The 18,190-nt window shown below is 46.5% G+C and overlaps 1 protein-coding gene across 4 annotated transcripts in view; it reads right to left on the reverse strand.

Annotated features, from left to right (window-relative positions):
- Positions 1-18,190, reverse strand: part of spg21 (SPG21 abhydrolase domain containing, maspardin) — an 80,489-nt gene that overhangs the window by 12,349 nt on the left and 49,950 nt on the right. For all 4 annotated transcript variants that reach the window (XM_067971663.1, XM_067971660.1, XM_067971662.1 and 1 more), the window contains 2 exons: positions 13,565-13,673; positions 194-301 (listed from right to left, as the gene is read on the reverse strand). In XM_067971663.1, the coding sequence (XP_067827764.1) occupies positions 194-301; positions 13,565-13,673 (217 nt within the window). The remainder of the gene's footprint in view (positions 1-193; positions 302-13,564; positions 13,674-18,190) is intronic.

The following is an 18,190-nucleotide window of genomic DNA, read 5'->3' on the forward strand; positions in this document are numbered from 1 at the left end:
AGATTCAGGCCTGGCAAGTTTAGAAAAGTATAAAGCATCTTTATTTGGGAGTGAGGATAAAGAAAACCATGAAAGAGATAAAGAGAAGTAACTGTTATCAAAGCTTCACCACATCAACCAGTTATTGCATCAACAAATCTGAGGGGAAATCAGGCTCTTGGATATCAGAAATCGAACATAAAGACGTACTTACATCCATTATGGTTACAGGAACATCTTTGATCTTGTGAGGCTCGACATAGGAATTCTGGCAATTAAGAGTGAGACGAGAGGCCAACTCACCCTGTCCTAAACTCTCCAACTGTTCATGCACAAAATGAGAGAAATTAATTAGTGAAGATCATGGGACAAACAATGCAAAGTACGGCAGCTGGAGTTCAGACTTTGGAGTCCTTAAGTAAACACCCTGTATTACACAGGAACTAGTTGCTCCCCCAGTAGATTGATACCCCTATTCCTATAAAACAGGGCGTTAGGTAATGTAATGCACAATGTATTATCAGAGTCATTGATTTAGAGTGACTGCATAAGACATATTCTACTTGACGGGTGTGCGATACCAATGTCGGGACCAATAACATAGGGAAGAAAAGGGAGGAGGTCCTGCTAAGGGAGTATCAGAAGTTAGGAACTAAATTACCACGGGTGGGATTACTACCTGAGCCACGTGCTAATTGGCATAGGGATAGGCAGATCATGAAGGTGAACGGTGGCTGAAAGACTGATGTGGGAAGGAGGGGTTCCATTACACTGGACACTGGCACCGATACTGAAACAAGAAGGAGGTGTACCGCTGGGACAGGCTCCACCTGAACAGAATGGGACCAGTGTCCTAGTGCAAAGGATGAATAGGGAGTTGGGTAAGACTTTAAACTAGCAAGATGGGGGGAGGGATCTGTTAGCAATAACAAAAGACTAAAAATAAAAGAAACAGGAGATGAGCGTAAAGGTCAGACCAGGGTAAGGAACAAAGATAACAAATGGTCAAGGAATGAAAGTAAGTATAAAAAGACTTAAAAATAAAAGGAACTATTAAAGATGAATTAAACTGCCCGTACAACAATGTGCACAGCGTCCAAAATAAAACGGGGGAACTGGAGGCAATAATCCATAGCAAGAAACTAGATCTAGTAGGAATATCTGAAACATGGCTACAGAAAGAACAGGACCGGCAACTAAACATTGCAGACTGTAACATAATCAGAAAGGATAGGGGGGTGGAGTAGCTGTACTAATTGAGATAACACAATCGCAGAAGAAAAAAGGGACATAACTAAGAGGAATAGAAACAGAATCCACATGGATTGAAATAAAAAATAAGAAGGGATTGATCATACTAGTAGGGATATACTACATACTACCTAATAGTGGGAAAGAGGTAGAGGAAGAACTACATAAGCAAATATGTGAAATGAGTAAAGGACATAGAATAATAATCATGGGAGATTTTATCTACTCCCAAATAAACTGGCAAGAGGTAGGTAAAGGGGTACAGGAAATGGAGATTTTACAATGTGTGCAGGGCATTCTTACCCAGTATGTAAAAAGCCCAATAAGAGAGGAAGCACGGCTAGATCCAGTAATGGGAAATGAACCAGAACAGATAAGAGAAGTAAGCATAGGGGAGCATCTAGGCAATAGCGATCACAACATAATATGATTTAAGATAAAGATTGAGAAGGACATAAATAAGACTAAGACTAAAGTAATAAATTGGGAAAAAGCTGATTTTAAGGGGATGAGAATGGAACTGTAAAAATTTACTGACAAACAAAGAAATAGAACAGCAGTGGGAAACATCTAAAATAATTAATAGAGTCCAGGAGAAATATATCCCACTAAAAAGCAAGAACTAGCCAATAATGACACACCAGGGATGAATAAAGAAATAAGGGCAAAACTGAAACGAAAGAAAAAGGCAGAAAAAGTATCATAGAAAGTTAGGGCACAGAAGGAGGCTATTCGGCCCATCGTGTCCGTGCTGGCCAAAAAGAGCTATCCTGCTTAATCTCACTTTCCACAATTGGTCCGTAGCCCTATAGGTTACGGCACTTCAAGTGCAAATCCAAGTACTTTTTAAATGAGTTGAGGGTTTCTGCCTCCACCACCCTTTCAGGCAGTGAGTTCCAGACCCCCACCACCCTCTGGGTAAAAAAATTTCTCCTAAACTCCCCTCTAATCCTTCTACCAATTACTTTAAACCTATGCCCCCTGGTCACTGACCCCTCTGCTAAGGGAAATAGGTCCTTCCTATCAACTCTATCTAGTCCTGTAATAATTTTACATGCCTCAATTAAATCTCCCCTCAGCCTCCTTTGTTCCAAAGAAAACAACCCCAGCCTATCCAATCTTTTCTCATAGCTAAAATTCTCCAGTCCTGACAACATCCTCGTAAATCTCCTCTGCACCCTCTCTAGTGCAATCACATCTTTCCTGTCATGTGGTGACCAGAGCTGTACGCAATACTCAAGCTGTGGTATAACTAATGTTTTATACAATTCCAGCATAACCTCCCTGCTCTTATATTCTACGGCTCGGCTAATAAAAGAAATTGAGTTAGCATCAACTGCCGTTTGTGGAAGAGTTTGCCAAACTTCTACCACCCTTTGTGTGTAGAAGTGTTTCCTAACTTCATTCCTGAAAGCCCTGGCTCTAATTTTTAGGCCATGTCCCCTAGTCCTAGACTCCCCAACCAACACCACCAGAACAGATCATCTGGTCGTTATCACGTTACAACCAGCGGAAATAGAGTAGATAGAAACTATCAGTTCCCCTTAATATCTTGAAAACTGGAACAAATCACCTCTTAAACTTCTAAATTCCAGTGAATACAACCCTAGTTTGTGTAATCTCTCCTCGTAATTTAACCCTTGGAGTCCAGATATCATTCTAGTAAATCTACGCTGCACTCTGTCCAATGCCAATATATCCTTCCTAAGGTGTGGTGCCCAGAACTGAACATAGTACACTCCAGGTGTGGTCTAACCAGGGCTTTGTATAGCTGTTGCAAAGCATCTACCCCCCCTTGTATTCTAGTCCTCCAGAAAGGCCAGCATTCCATTAGCCTTTTTGGTCACCTGACTATGTGGCTCTGTGACAAATTTTGTTTGATAACGCTCCTGCAAAGCGCCCTGGGATGTTTTACTATGTTAAAGGCGCTATATATATGCAAGTAGTAGTTGTTGTTAAATTAACCCAGGGCTCTACTTTACCCGAAGACACTTGGTTGTGACTCCTCACTTTGGTGTTTTGCGAAGGGTGCCTGGACATGTATCTCTGTCTGTCTCCTTCAGAGAGCTGGAAGAAAATCTAAACACTAATTACAATGCGCAAAGTACAGGTGACATTCAGAGCTTTCAAAATTCAACTCATTTGTTTTTCACCCTTGAGATACAGGCCTATACACTTAAGGCATTTCACTCAAGAGAATATGGAATATTGCAGCAATAAAGGGAGACAAAAACGGCTATAAGAGTAGCCAAAAGATCACTGGAAAAGAAGATGGTGCGAAATTGTGGCAGTTAAAGTAAAAGCTTTTTCAGCTATATCAAAAGTCTGGGACTGTATAGGGCAACTAAAGGATACAGTAGCGCAGAATCAAACTGATTCTCAGGTGATGGCAGAGCTGTTAAATGACTATTTTGCACCAGTCTATACTCGTGTAGACAATGCTTATGTTGCAGACGAGGGGTGCTCAGCACTGAACAGCATTATTATTAAAATAGATGGTAATGTCATCTTGGATAAATTAGGAAAGCTCAAAATTGATAGAGCTCCAGGTCCAGATAATATCCACCCATGGGTGATTAAAGAGATGGGACAGGTGCTCTGTGAGCCCCTTGCCCGTATCGTTAATAGTTTTTAAAAAATTTGTGTATGGGATGTGGGCGTCGTTGGCGAGGCCGGCATTTATTGCCCATCCCTAATTGCCCTTGAGAAGGTGGTGGTGAGCCGCCTTCTTGAACCGCTGCAGTCCGTGTGGTGAAGGTTCTCCCACAGTGCTGTTAGGTAGGGAGTTCCAGGATTTTGACCCAACGACGATGAAGGAACGGAGATATATTTCCAAGTCAGGATGGTGGGTGACTTGGAGGGGAACGTGCAGGTGGTGTTGTTCCCATGTGCCTGCTGCCCTTGTCCTTCTAAGCGGTAGAGGTTGCAGATTTGGGAGGTGCTGTTGAAGAAGCCTTGGCGAGTTGCTGCAGTGCATCCTGTGGATGGTACACACTACAGCCACGGTGCGCCGGTGGTGAAGGGAGTGAATGTTTAAGGTGGTGAGTGGTGTGCCAATCAAGCGGGCTGCTTTGTCCTGGATGGTGTCGAGCTTCTTGAGTGTTGTTGGAGCTGCACTCATCCAGGCAAGTGGAGATATTCCATCACTCCTGACTTGTGCCTTTTAGATGGTGGAAAGGCTATGGGGAGTCAGGTGGTGAGTCACTCGCCACAGAATACCCAGCCTCTGACCTGCTCTCGTAGCCACAGTATTTATGTGGCTGGTCCAGTTAACTTTCTGGTCAATGGTGACCCCCAGGATATTGATGGTGGGGGATTCGGAGATGGTAATGACGTTGAATGTCAAGGGGAGGTGGTTAGATTCTCTCTTGTTGGAGATGGTCATTGCCTGGCACGAATGTTACTTGCCACTTATGAGCCCAAGCCTGGATGTTGTCCAGGTCTTGCTGCATGCGGGCACGGACTTCTTCACTATCTGAGGGGTTGCGAATGGAACTGAGCACTGTGCAATCATCAGCGAACATCCCCATTTCTGACCTTATGATGGAGGGAAGGTCATTGATGAAGCAGCTGAAGATGATTGGGCCTAGGACACTGCCCTGAGGAACTCCTGCAGCAATATCCTGGGGCTGAGATGATTGGCCTCCAACAACCACTACCATCTTCCTTTGTGCTAGGTATGACTCCAGCCACTGGAGAGTTTTCCCCCTGATTCCCATTGACTTCAATTTTACTAGGGCTCCTTGGCGCCACACTCGGTCAAATGCTGCCATGATGTCAAGGGCAGTCACTCTCACCTCACCTCTGGAATTCAACTCTTTTGTCCATGTTTGGACCAAGGCTGTAATGAGGTCTGGAGCCGAGTGGCCCTGGCGGAACCCAAACTGAGCATTGGTGAGCAGGTTATTGGTGAGTAAGTGCCGCTTGATAGCACTGTCGACGACACCTTCCATCACTTTGTTGATGATTGAGAGTAGTGGTTATGTTACTGGACTAGGAATCCAGAGGCCTGGACTAATAATCCGGAGTCATGAGTTCAAATCCCGCCACAGCAGCTGGGGAATTTAAATTCACTTAATTAAATTGAATCTGGAATTTAAAAAAACCATTATCAGTAATGGTGGCCATGAAACTACCGGATTTTCGTAAAAACCCATCATGGATCGCTAATGTCCTTTAGGGAAGGAAACCTGCTCTCATTACCCGGTCTGGTCTATATGTGACTCCAGATCCACGGCAATGTGGTTGATTCTTAATTGTCCTCAGAAATGGCCCAGCAAGCCACTCAATTGTAAAATCTCGCTACAAAAAGTCACAATAAGAATAAAACCGGATGCAACACCCGGCATCGGACCACTAGGCACCGGACACGACAAAGGCAAACCAAGCCCAGTTGACCCTGCAAAGTCCTCTTCACTAACATCTGGGGACTTGGGCCAAAATTGGGAGAGCTGTCCCACAGATTAGTCAAGCAACAGCCTGACATAGCCATTCTCACAATCATACCTTTCAGCCAACATCCCAGACTCTTCCATCACCATCCATGGGCATGCCCTGTCCCACCGGCAGGACAGATCCACCAGAGGTGGCGGTACAGTGATATACAGACAGGAGGGAGTGACCCTGGGAGTCCTCAATATTGACTCTGGACCCCATGAAATCTCATGGTATCAGGTCAATCATGGGCAAGGAAACCTTCTGCTGATTACCACCTACCGCCCTCCCTCAGCTGATGAATCAGTCCTCCTCCATGTTGAGCACTACTTGGAGGAAGCACTGAGGGTAGTAAGGGCACAGAACGTACTATGGATGCAGGAATTCAATGTCCATCACCAAGAGTGGCTTGGTAGCACCACTACTGACCGAGCTGGCTGAGTCCTGATAGCTGCCAGACTGGGCCTGCAGCAGGTGGTGAGCAAACCAACATGAGGGAAAAACCTACTTGAACTCGTCCTCGCCAATCTACCTGTCGCAAATGCATCTGTCTATCACAGTATTGGTAGCAGTGACTACCGCACAGTCCTTGTGGAGACTTCGCACTGAGGACACCATCCAACGTGCTGTGTGGCAGGACCACCGTGCTAATTGAGATAGATTCAGAACAGATCGAGCAGCTCAAAACTAGGCATCCATGAGGTGCTGTGGGCCATCAGCAGAATTGTATTCCAGCACAATCTGTAACCTCATGGCCTGGCATACTCCTCACTCTACCATTACCAACAAGCCAGGGGATCAACCCTTGTTCAATGAGGAGTGTAGAAGAGCATGCCAGGAGTACCTAAGAATGAGGTGCCAACCTGGTGAAGCTACAATTCAGGATGACATGCATGCTAAACTGTGGAAGCAACATGCTATAGACAGAGCTAAGCGATTCCACAACCAACGGATCAGATCAAAGCACTGTAGTCCTGCCACATCCAGTTGTGAATGGTGGTGGACAATTAAACAACTAACGGGAGGAGAAGGCTCCGTGAACATCCCCATCCTCAATGATGGCAGAGTACAGCACGTGAGTGCAAAAGACAAGGCTGAAGCATTTGCAACCATCTTCAGCCAGAAGTGCCAAGTGGATGATCCATCTCGGCCTCCTCCCGATATCCCACCATCACAGAAGCCAGTCTTCAGCCAATTTGATTCACTCCACGTGATAACAAGAAACGGCTGAGTGCACTGGATACAGCAAAGGCTATGGGCCCCGACAACATCCCGGCTGTAGTGCGGAAGTCTTATGCTCCAGAACTAGCCACGCCTCTAGCCAAGCTGTTCCAGTACAGCTGCAATACTGGCATCTACCCGACAATGTGGAAAATTGCCCAGGTATGCCCTGTCCACAAAAAGCAGGACAAATCCAACTTACTCACCAATAACCTGCTCACCGATGCTCAGTTTGGGTTCTGCCAGGACCACTTGGCTCCAGACCTCATGACAGCCGTGGTCCAAACATGGACAAAAGAGCTGAATTCCAGGTGAGGTGAGAGTGACTGCCCTTGACATCAAGGCAGCATTTGACCGAGCGTGGCACCAAGGAGCTCGAGTAAAATTGAAGTCAATGGGAATCAGGGGGAAAACTCTCCAATGGCTGGAGTCATACCTAGTACAAAGGAAAATGGTAGTGGGTTGTTGGAGGCCAATCATCTCAGCCCCAGGACATTGCAGCAGGAGTTCCTCATCATTGAGGATGGGAATGTTCACGGAGTCAGGGATAGTTCCCTTAGATCAGAAGCTAGCTCATGTAATTCTTATTTTCAAAAAAGGGGACAAATCAGAGCCAGGGAACTACAGGCCTATCAGCCTGACATCCATTATTGGGATCGTGAGAGATGCCCTTTATGATCACTGGGAAAGGGAAGGGACCATTAGAAGCACACAACATAGCTTCTGACAAAAATAGGTTGTGCCCAACAAATTTGATCGAGTTTTTTCAGGAAGTCACTAGGGTAATGGATGAGAGAAATCCGGTAGACATTGTCTACCTGGACTTTCAGAAAGCCTTTGATAAGGTTACTTCACAAGATAGAATCTTGTGGTATCAGTAGGAATTGGCTCCAATGCCGCAGCCAAAAAGTTGTATTTAACGGATGTGGTTCAGCCTGGAGGCATGTTACTCGTGGTGTCCCCCAGGGGTCGTTCCTAGGCCCGCTACTGTTAACCATCTTTACTAATGGTCTGGACAGTGGTATTGGGAGTCTGGTCAGTAACTTTGCAGATGACACCAAAATCTGTGCAAGGGCTAAAACGGTAGAGGAGTGGAATCAAGTCCAAAAAGATTTAGATGTGCTGAGGAGTGACCATACATCAGAAAATGGCATTTAATTTAGATAAATGAAGTGTCATGCATGTTGGTAGGGCCAACACAGAATACACGTATCATTTGCAGGGGCCAATACTGAAAGGCTGTTATTCTGCTAGGATCACTAAAGGTTCATGACCAATGTAGAGAAACTGTAGCTAAAGCTAAGGTATTGGGTTGTATTAATAGAACCACTCAGTATAAATCAAAGGAGACCATTTTGACACCATACAGGTCGCTGATCAGACCGCATCTAGAGTACTCATAGAATCATAGAAAAATTACAGCACAGGAGGCCATTCGGCCCATCGTGTCCGCGCCGGCTGAGAAGCGAGCCACCCAGCCTAATCCCACTTTCCTGCATTTGGTCCGTGGCCCTCCAGGTCACGGCTCTTCAGGTGCACACACAGGTATTTTTTTAAAAATGAGTTGAGGGTTTCTGCCTCTACCACCCTCTCAGGCAGTGAGTTCCAGACCCCCACCACCCTCTGGGTGAAAAAAAAAATTCCTTATTTCCGCTCTAATCCTTCTACCAATCACTTTAAATCTACTCCCCCTGGTTATTGACTCCTCCGCTAAGGGAAATAGGTCCTTCCTATCCACTCTATCCAGGCCCCTCATAATTTTGTACAACTCAATTAAATCACCCCTCAGCCTCCTCTGTTCCAAGGAAAACAACCCCAGCCTATCCAATCTTTTCTCATAGCTAAAATTCTCCAGTCCTGGCAACATCCTCGTAAATCTCCTCTGCACCATCTCTAGTGCAATTACATCCTTCCTGTATGTGGTAACCAGAACTGTGCGCAATACTCAAACTGTGGCCTAACTAGTGTTTTATTCAGTTCCAGCAAAACATCCCTGCTTTTATATTCTGTGCCTCAGCTAAAAAAAGGAAAGTATCCCGTCTGCCTTCTTAACCATCTTATCTACCTGTCCTGCTACCTTCAGGGAACTGTGGACATGCACTCCAAGGTCCCTCACTTCCTCTACACCTCTCAGTATCCTCCCATTTATTGCGTATTCCCTTGCCTTGTTTGCTCTCCCCAAATCCATTACCTCACACTTCTCCGGATTGAACTCCATTTGCCACTTTTCTGCCCATCTGACCAGTCCATTGATATTTTCCTGCAGTCTACAGCTTTCCTCCTCACCATCAACCACTCGGCCTATCTGTGTCATCCGCAAATTTCTTAATCATGCCCCCTACGTTTAAGTCCAAATCGTTAATGTATACCACAAAAAGCAAAGGACCTAGTACCGAGCCCTGCGGCACCCCACTGGAAACAGCCTTCCAGTTGCAAAAACACCCGTCGACCATTACCTTTTGTTTCCAGCCACTGAGCCAATTTTGGATCCAATTTGCCACATTCTCTTCGATCCCATGGGCCTTTACTTTTTTGACCAATCTGCCATGTGGGACCTTGTCAAAAGCCTTGCTAAAATCCATGTAGACTACATCAATTGCGCTACCCTCATCGACCCTCCTTGTCACCTCCTCGAAAAATTCAATCAGGTTAGTCAGACACGACCTCCCCTTAACAAATCCGTGTTGACTGTCCTTGATTAATCCGTGCCTTTCTAAGTGACAGTTTATCCTGTCCCTTAGAATTGATTCCAATAATTTGCCCACCACCGAGGTTAGGCTGACTGGCCTGTAATTACTCGGTCTATCCTTCACTCACTTTTTTAACAACGGTACGTTAGCAGTCCTCCAATCCTCTAGCACTACGCCTGTATCCAGTGAAGTTTGGAAAATGATTGTTAGTACTGCGCCCGGTTTTGGTCCCCCCACATGGTGGGTCATACAGTGGCCTTGGAAAAGGTCCAAAGGAGAGCTACAAGGATGTTTCCTAGCTTAAAGAGCCTCAGCTACTCGGATAGGCTCAAGGACCGTGGGCTATTTACTTTAGAGCAGCGTAGACTTAAGAGGCAACCTGATAGAGGTCTATAAAATAATTGAAGGGCTGGATAGCGTCCCTATTGATAGATTATTCCAGTTTAACAGGTTGGGGAGGACCAGGAGACACAAGTTTAAACTATGGAAGAGTAGGAACAGACTGGATGTTGGGCAGTTCTTCTTTTCCCAGAGAATTGTGAGCCTCTGGAATACATTGCCGGCTGGTGTGGTGGGTGCTGACTCTCTGCCTTTAAAGTGCAGCTGGACTGGTTCCTGACTGGGGCAGAGATCGCATCATATAGAAGGTAAGTGGCTTTACAAATAACATTTGCTCCATGTGATCTCCTGGACTGGTTTCGATCGGCTGAGGGGGTCAGAGAGGGATTTTACTGAGTATTTTTTCCCTTACTGGCCCTGGGTTTCTTCTCTTTTTTTGCCTCTCCCAGATTACACGGTTGCGGGGGGGGGGGGGAAAGAGAGAGAAGGAGCATTTAGCCATGATGGTCTGGCCATCATGGTATGGGGCTGGCTTGGTGGATCAGCTGGTCCTTTCCTGCCCATCAATTTCATATGTTTGTATGCAATTCACCTTTTAAATTTTTTTTATAGCTGTCCACTAGCTTTTAATGATTTCTGTACTTGGACCCCATAATCTCTCTGCTCCTCCACAGTTCCTAACTTCTCGCCATTTAGAAAATACGCTGATCTATCTTTCTTAGGTCCAAAGTGGATGACCTGACACTTCCCCACAATGAAGTACATCCGACGTTTTGCCCACTCACTTAATCTATCAATGCCCCTCTGCAACTTTCTGCTCCCATCTACACTATTTACTGTGCCTCCTAACTCAGTGTCATCAGCAAACTACAGCAGGCAATGGTTGGGCGAAGGAAGTGGGGGAAGGAAAGCAGAGATCTCAGGAGGTTGTAAGGCTGGAGGAGGTTACAGAGATGGGGAGGGGCAAGGCCATGGAGGGATTTGAACACATGGATGAGAACTTTAAAATCGAGGCGTTGCCGGACCGGGAGCCAACGTAGGTGAACGAGCACAGGGATGATGGGTGAACGGGACTTGCTGCGAGTTAGGATACGGCAGCAGAGCTTTGGATGAGTTGAAGTCTACCGAGGGTGGAAGATGGGAGGCCGGCCTGGAGAGCATTGGAATAGTCGAGTCGAAGTAACAAAAGAATGGATGAAGGTTTCAGCAACAGACAAGATGAGGCAGAGGCGGAGACTGGCAATATTATTATGCGGTCTTTGTGACAGGTAGGATGTGGAGTCGGAAGCTCCACTCGTGTTACCACGAGCTTTGTTCCTGGAAAGAGATTTTCTAAGAACCTGATGTTCACGTCAAAGGAAGTAAGTTTTGGCAGGAGCCACAGGATCTCATAGAATCATAGAAAGGTTATAATACGAAAGGAGGCCATTCGGCCCATCGAGTCTGCACCAGCTCTATGCACAAACCAATCCAGGCAGTCGCACTCCCTCGCCTTACTCCCTGCACATTTTTTCGTTTCAAGTACTTATCCAGTTCCCTTTTGAAGGCCATGATTGAATCTGCCTCCACCACTCCCTCGGACAGTGCATTCCAGATCCAAACTACTCGCTGCTTAAAAAAGATTTTCCTCACGTCACCTTTGGTTCTGTTGCCAATCATCTTAAATCTATGCCCTCTGGTTCTTGGCCAATGGGAACAGTTTCTCTCTATCTAAACCCATCATGATTTTGAACACCTCTATCAAATCTCCTCGCAACCATCTCTGTTCCAAGGAGAACAACCCCAGCTTCTCCAGTCTATCCACGTAATTTAAGTCCCTCATCCCTGGAATCATTCTAGTAAATCTTTTCTGCACCCTCTCGAAGGCCTTCACATCTTTCCTAAAGTGCGGTGCCCTGAACTGGACACAATATTCCAGCTGTGGTCGAACCAGTGTTTTATAAAGGTTCATCATGACTTCTGTGCTTTTGTACTCTATACCTCTTTATCAAGCCCAGGACCCTGTAAGCTTTATTAACTGCTTTCTCAACCTGCCCTGCATCCTTCAACGATTTGTGCACCTATACCCCCAGATCCCTCTGTTCCTCCACCCCTTTTAGAATTGTGCCCTCTAGTTTATATTGCCTCGCCTCATTTTTCCTACCGAAATGTATCACCTTGCATTTTTCTGCGTTAAACTTCATCTGCCACGTGTCCGCCCATGCCACCAGCCTGTCTATATCCTCTTGAAGTCTATCACTATCCTCCTCACTGTTCACTACCCTTCCAAGTTTTGTGTCATCTGCAAATTTTGAAATTGTGCCCTGTACACCCAAGTCCAAGTCATTAATACAGATCAAGAAAAGCAGTGGTCCCAGCACCGACCCCTGGGGAACACCACTGTACACCTCCCTCCAGTCCGAAAAACACCCGTTCACCACCACTCTGTTTCCTGTCATTTAGCCAATTCTGTATCCATGTTGCTATTGCCCCCTTTATTCCATGGGTCGCAATCTTAATAGCAAGCCTCCCACGTGACATTATCAAATGCTTTTTGAAAATCCATATGCACCACATCAACTGCATTGCCCTCAGCTACCCTCTCTGTTACCTCATCAAAAAACTCCATCAAGTTGGTTAAACACGATTTGTCTTTAACAAATCCTTGCCGGCTTTCCCGAATCAATCCACCCTGGTCCAAGTGACTGTTAATTATGTCCCGGATTATCGCTTCCAAAAGTTTCCCCACCACTGAGGTTAAACTGACTGGCCTGTAGTTGCTGGGTTTATCCTTACACCCTTTTTTGAACAAGGATGTAACATTTGCAATTCTCCAGTCGTCTGGCACCACCCCCGTATCTACGGATGTTTGGAATATTATGGCCAGCACCTCTGCAATTTCCCCCCTTACTTCTCTCAGCATCCTAGGATGCATCCCATCTGCACCAGGTGATTTATCTATTTTAAGTACAGCCTTTCTAGTACCTCCTCTTTCTCAATTTTTAGCCCATCCAGTATCTTAACTGTATTGAGACTCTGGCAGCATCTTCTTCCTTGGTAAAGACCAATGCAAAGTACTCATTTAGTACCTCAGCCATGCCCTCTGCCTCCGTGAGTGGATCTCCTTTATGGTTCCTAATCGGCCCCACCCCTCCTCTTACTCCCCGTTTACTGTTAACATGTCTGTAGAAGACTTTTGGATTCCCTTTTATGTTGTCCGCTAGTCTATCCTCATATTCTGTTTGCCCCTCATTTCTTTTTTCACTTCCCCTGTGAATTTTCTATATTCTGACTATGTTTGCTCGCTTGTTTTTGATATAAATACTTGTGCATTTCCACATCACTGCAGTGAGATGGGCGGGGGTGGGGCACACGCAGTCACTCTGACCCTGGTCCGTGCAGTAACTTTTGGTGGGGATTTGCTTGGCCCATGGAGTTTCGATCTACCATCTCAAGTGTTGTCGTACAGTAGTACGAGAAGCAGTGATGAGTGCACGCTCCCTAGGATATATTACTGGTCCCTATCTTATTGTTCTTGGTCTTGTCCTCTCAATGTTTGTTTTCATGTTTTGTGGATTACTAACTACCAGGTTTAAGCTTAACTGATTGATTCGATCCCTCAGGTGTGTCAGCATTTTAGACAGAAAGCTTCGCTCAATTATTTGGCTTACCCGATCAACCATGAAATCAATTGCGTCCGCCATTTTAGAATCCACAGGACCAGTTGCAAAGTTTCCAAGAACAATCTTTTTCAGCATAAATGCAGGCATCAGCCAAAAACTAAAAGAAAAGTTTCAGTAAATGTGACAGAGTCCGATTTACATTGATAGAGAACATTGAATAAAATATAAACACCATTAACATAAAAGTCTGAATGGGGAAACAGATGAGGAATTTGTTTACAGATGGTACACGGATGATACACGCCACCGTGAAGAACCAAAAATGAGTAAATTGACCATTAGATGCTTCTGTAATTTATCAATTAGGCTGGAAACAGCAAGATGTAATAAATCTTTTATGTGTCACAACAAATTTGAGCTATACAAAAATTGCATGATTTGTCTGTCAAGGTAAAATAAAGAATGTATTTGAAATCGAGAGAGTATTAAATGGTGTGGTGTTAGGCTGAATGGCTCATGTGGAATGGCCCGTTTCTGTGCTGGAACATTCTATGATTCTCTAAATTATACAGGGCTTGGGAGCAAAAGAAGAGGGAAGGCTAAGTGTGACAAAAAGGAAGCATTTTCATCTATTTATTGACCTCTTCCTTGCAGGTCACACACAGGATTAAAGTTAGCCGTTGTTGGCTAATTGATCACTAGAGAATATACATTATAATGCGGTGTGCTGAAAGCACGAATGTGTATCTGTCGTTTGTTCCTGCAGAACACGAAGGGGGTTTAATGTGCCAATGTCCGCTGAGTGCACATCCGTTATGGACATAAAAAGCAAAACATTGCAGACGCTGGAAATCTGAAACAAAAACAGAAAATGTTGTAAATACTCAGCAGGTCAGGCTCTGTGGAGAGAAACATAGGGTAAACATTTCAGAGCTTTCTGACGAAAGGTCATTGACCTGATACATTAACCCTACGTTTCTCTCTCCAAAGATGCTATCTAACCAACTGAGTGTTTCTAGCATTTTCTGTTTTTATTTCCGTCATTGTCATTCTGTCTGGCAGCATCTCTGATAGTTGGCTGCACAATTTCCTGTGATGAAGTGGTTCGAATTGACTAGCTGGTTTCGCAGAAAGGGGAAGAAAGAAAACAAAGAAAAAAAAGAAGCAAAGAGAAACAGAGAGACAGACTGAACTGAGCAGCACCTCAGAACTGACCCTCCGACAATGCAGGTCTCCCTCAGAACCGACCCTCCGACAACGCAGGTCTCCCTCAGAACCGACCCTCCGACAACGCAGGTCTCCCTCAGTACCGCCCCTCCGACAACGCAGTGCTGCCTCAGTCCCGACTCTCCGACAGCGCAGGTCTCCCTCAGCACCGACCCCCCGACAGTGCAGCGCCCCCTCAGCACCGACCCTCCGACAGCGCAGCGCTGCCTCAGTCCCGACTCTCCGACAGCGCAGCGCCCCCTCAGCACTGACCCTCCGACAGCGCAGCGCTCCCTCAGCACTGACCCTCCGACAGTGCAGCGCTCCCTCAGCACCGACCCTCCGACAGCGCAGCGCTCCCTCAGCACTGACCCTCCGACAGCGCAGCGCTCCCTCAGCACTGACCCTCCGACAGCGCAGCGCTCCCTCAGTACTGACCCTCCGACAGTGCAGCGCCCCCTCAGTCCCGACCCTCCGTCAGTGCAGCGCCCCCTCAGTCCCGACCCTCCGACAGTGCAGCGCTCCCTCAGCACTGACCCTCCGACAGTGTAGCGCCCCCTCAGTCCCGACCCTCCGACAGTGCAGCGCTCCCTCAGCACTGACCCTCCGACAGTGCAGCGCTCCCTCAGCACTGACCCTCCGACAGTGTAGCACCCCCTCAGTCCCGACCCTCCGACAGTGCAGCGCTCCCTCAGCACTGACCCTCCGACAGTGCAGCGCCCCCTCAGTCCCGACCCTCCGTCAGTGCAGCGCCCCCTCAGTCCCGACCCTCCGACAGCGCAGCGCTCCCTCAGCACCGACCCTCCGTCAGTGCAGCGCCCCCTCAGTCCCGACCCTCCGACAGTGCAGCGCCCCCTCAGTCCCGACCCTCCGACAGTGCAGCGCTCCCTCAGCACTGACCCTCCGACAGTGTAGCGCCCCCTCAGTCCCGACCCTCCGACAGTGCAGCGCCCCCTCAGCACTGACCCTCCGACAGTGCAGCACTCCCTGTGTTAGGAGTTAAACTAAAGAGTAGGACCTCAAAGGTAGTAATCTCAGGATTGCTACCAGTGCCACGGGCTAGTCAGAGTAGGAATGACAGGATAGCTAAGATGAATACGTGGCTTGAGAGATGGTGCAAGAGGGAGGGATTCAAATTCCTGGGCCATTGGAACCGGTTCTGGGGGAGGTGGGACCAGTACAAATTGGACGGTCTGCATCTGGGCAGGACTGGAACCAATGTCCTAGGGGGAGTGTTTGCTAGTGCTGTTGGGGAGGGTTTAAACTAATGTGGCAGGGGGATGGGAACCGATGCAGGAAGTCAGTGGGAAATAAAGTGGTGACAGAAACAAAAGGCAGTAAGGGAGAGTGTACAGAACATGACCGGACAGATGGTCTGAGAAAGCAGGGCAAAGACCAAGGGAAGACTAGATTAAACTGCATTTATTTCAATGCAAGAAGTCTGATGGGCAAGGCAGATGAACTCAGGGCATGGATGGGTACATGGGACTGGGATGTTATAGCTATTACTGAAACATGGCTAAGGGAGGGGCAGGACTGGCAGCTCAATGTTCCAGGGTACAGATGCTATAGGAAAGATAGAGCAGGAGGTAAGAGAGGAGGGGGAGTTGCGTTCTTGATTAGGGAGAACATCACGGCAGTAGTGAGAGGGGATATATCCGAGGGTTCGCCCACTGAGTCCATATGGGTAGAACTGAAAAATAAGAAGGGAGAGATCACTTTGATAGGATTGTACTACAGACCCCCAAATAGTCAACGGGAAATTGAGGAGCAAATATGTAAGGAGATTACAGACAGCTGCAAGAAAAATAGGGTGGTAATAGTAGGGGACTTTAACTTTCCCAACATTGACTGGGACAGCCATAGCATTAGGGGCTTGGATGGAGAGAAATTTGTTGAGTGTATTCAGGAGGAATTTCTCATTCAGTATGTGGATGGCCCGACTAGAGAGGGGGCAAAACTTGACCTCCTCTTGGGAAATAAGGAAGGGCAGGTGACAGAAGTGTTAGTGAGGGATCACTTTGGGACCAGTGATCATAATTCCATTAGTTTTAAGATAGCTATGGAGAAGGATAGGTCTGGCCCAAAAGTTAAAATTCTAAATTGGGGAAAGGCCAATTTTGATGGTATTAGACAGGAACTTTCAGAAGTTGATTGGGAGAGTCTGTTGGCAGGCAAAGGGACGTCTGGTAAGTGGGAGGCTTTCAAAAGTGTGTTAACCAGGGTTCAGTGTAAGCACATTCCTTATAAAGTGAAGGGCAAGGCTGGTAGAAGTAGGGAACCTTGGATGACTCGGGAGATTGAGGCACTAGTCAAAAATAAGAAGGAGGCATATGACATGCATAGGCAGCTGGGATCAAGTGGATCCCTTGAAGAGTATAGAGATTGCCGGAGTAGAGTTAAGAGAGAAATCAGGAGGGCAAAAAGGGGATATGAGATTGCTTTGGCAGATCAGGCAAAGGTGAATCCAAAGAGCTTCTACAAATACATAAAGGGCAAAAGGGTAACTAGGGAGAGAGTAGGGCCTCTTAAGGATCAACCAGGTCATCTATGTGCGGAACCACAAGAGATGGGTGAGATCCTGAATGAATATTTCACATCGGTATTTACGGTTGAGAAAGGCATGGATGTTAGGGAACTTGGGGAAATAAATAGTGATGTCTTGAGGAGTGTACATATTACAGAGAGGGAGGTGCTGGAAGTCTTAACGCGCATCAAGGTAGATAAATCTCCGGGACCTGATGAAATGTATCCCAGGACGTTATGGGAGGTTAGGGAGGAAATTGCGGGTCCCCTAGCAGAGATATTTGAATCATCCACCGCTACAGGTGAGGTGCCTGAAGATTGGAGGGTAGCAAATGTTGTGCCTTTGTTTAAGAAGGGCGGCAGGGAAAAGCCTGGGAACTACAGACCAGTGAGCCTGACATCTGTAGTGGGTAAGTTGTTAGAGGGTATTCTGAGGGACAGGATCTACAGGCATTTGGAGAGGCAGGGACTAATTAGGAATAGTCAGCATGGTTTTGTGAGAGGAAAATCATGTCTCACGAATTTGATTGAGTTTTTTGAAGGGGTAACCAAGAAGATAGATGAGGGCTGTGCAGTAGACGTGGTCTACATGGACTTCAGCAAAGCATTTGACAAGGTACCGCATGGTAGGTTGTTACATAAGGTTAAATCTCATGGGATCCAAGGTGAGGTAGCCAATTGGATACAAAATTGGCTTGACGACAGAAGACAGAGGGTGGTTGTCGAGGGTTGTTTTTCAAACTGGATGCCTGTGTCCAGCGGTGTGCCTCAGGGATCGGTGCTGGGTCCGCTGTTATTTGTTATTTATATTAATGATTTGGATGAGAATTTAGGAGGCATGGTTAGTAAGTTTGCAGATGACACCAAGATTGGTGGCATTGTGGACAGTGAAGAAGGTTATCTAGGATTGCAACGGGATCTTGATAAATTGGGCCAGTGGGC

This window comes from Heptranchias perlo, chromosome 34 (assembly GCF_035084215.1).
Source record: "Heptranchias perlo isolate sHepPer1 chromosome 34, sHepPer1.hap1, whole genome shotgun sequence".
In the NCBI taxonomy this organism is placed as follows: domain Eukaryota; kingdom Metazoa; phylum Chordata; class Chondrichthyes; order Hexanchiformes; family Hexanchidae; genus Heptranchias; species Heptranchias perlo.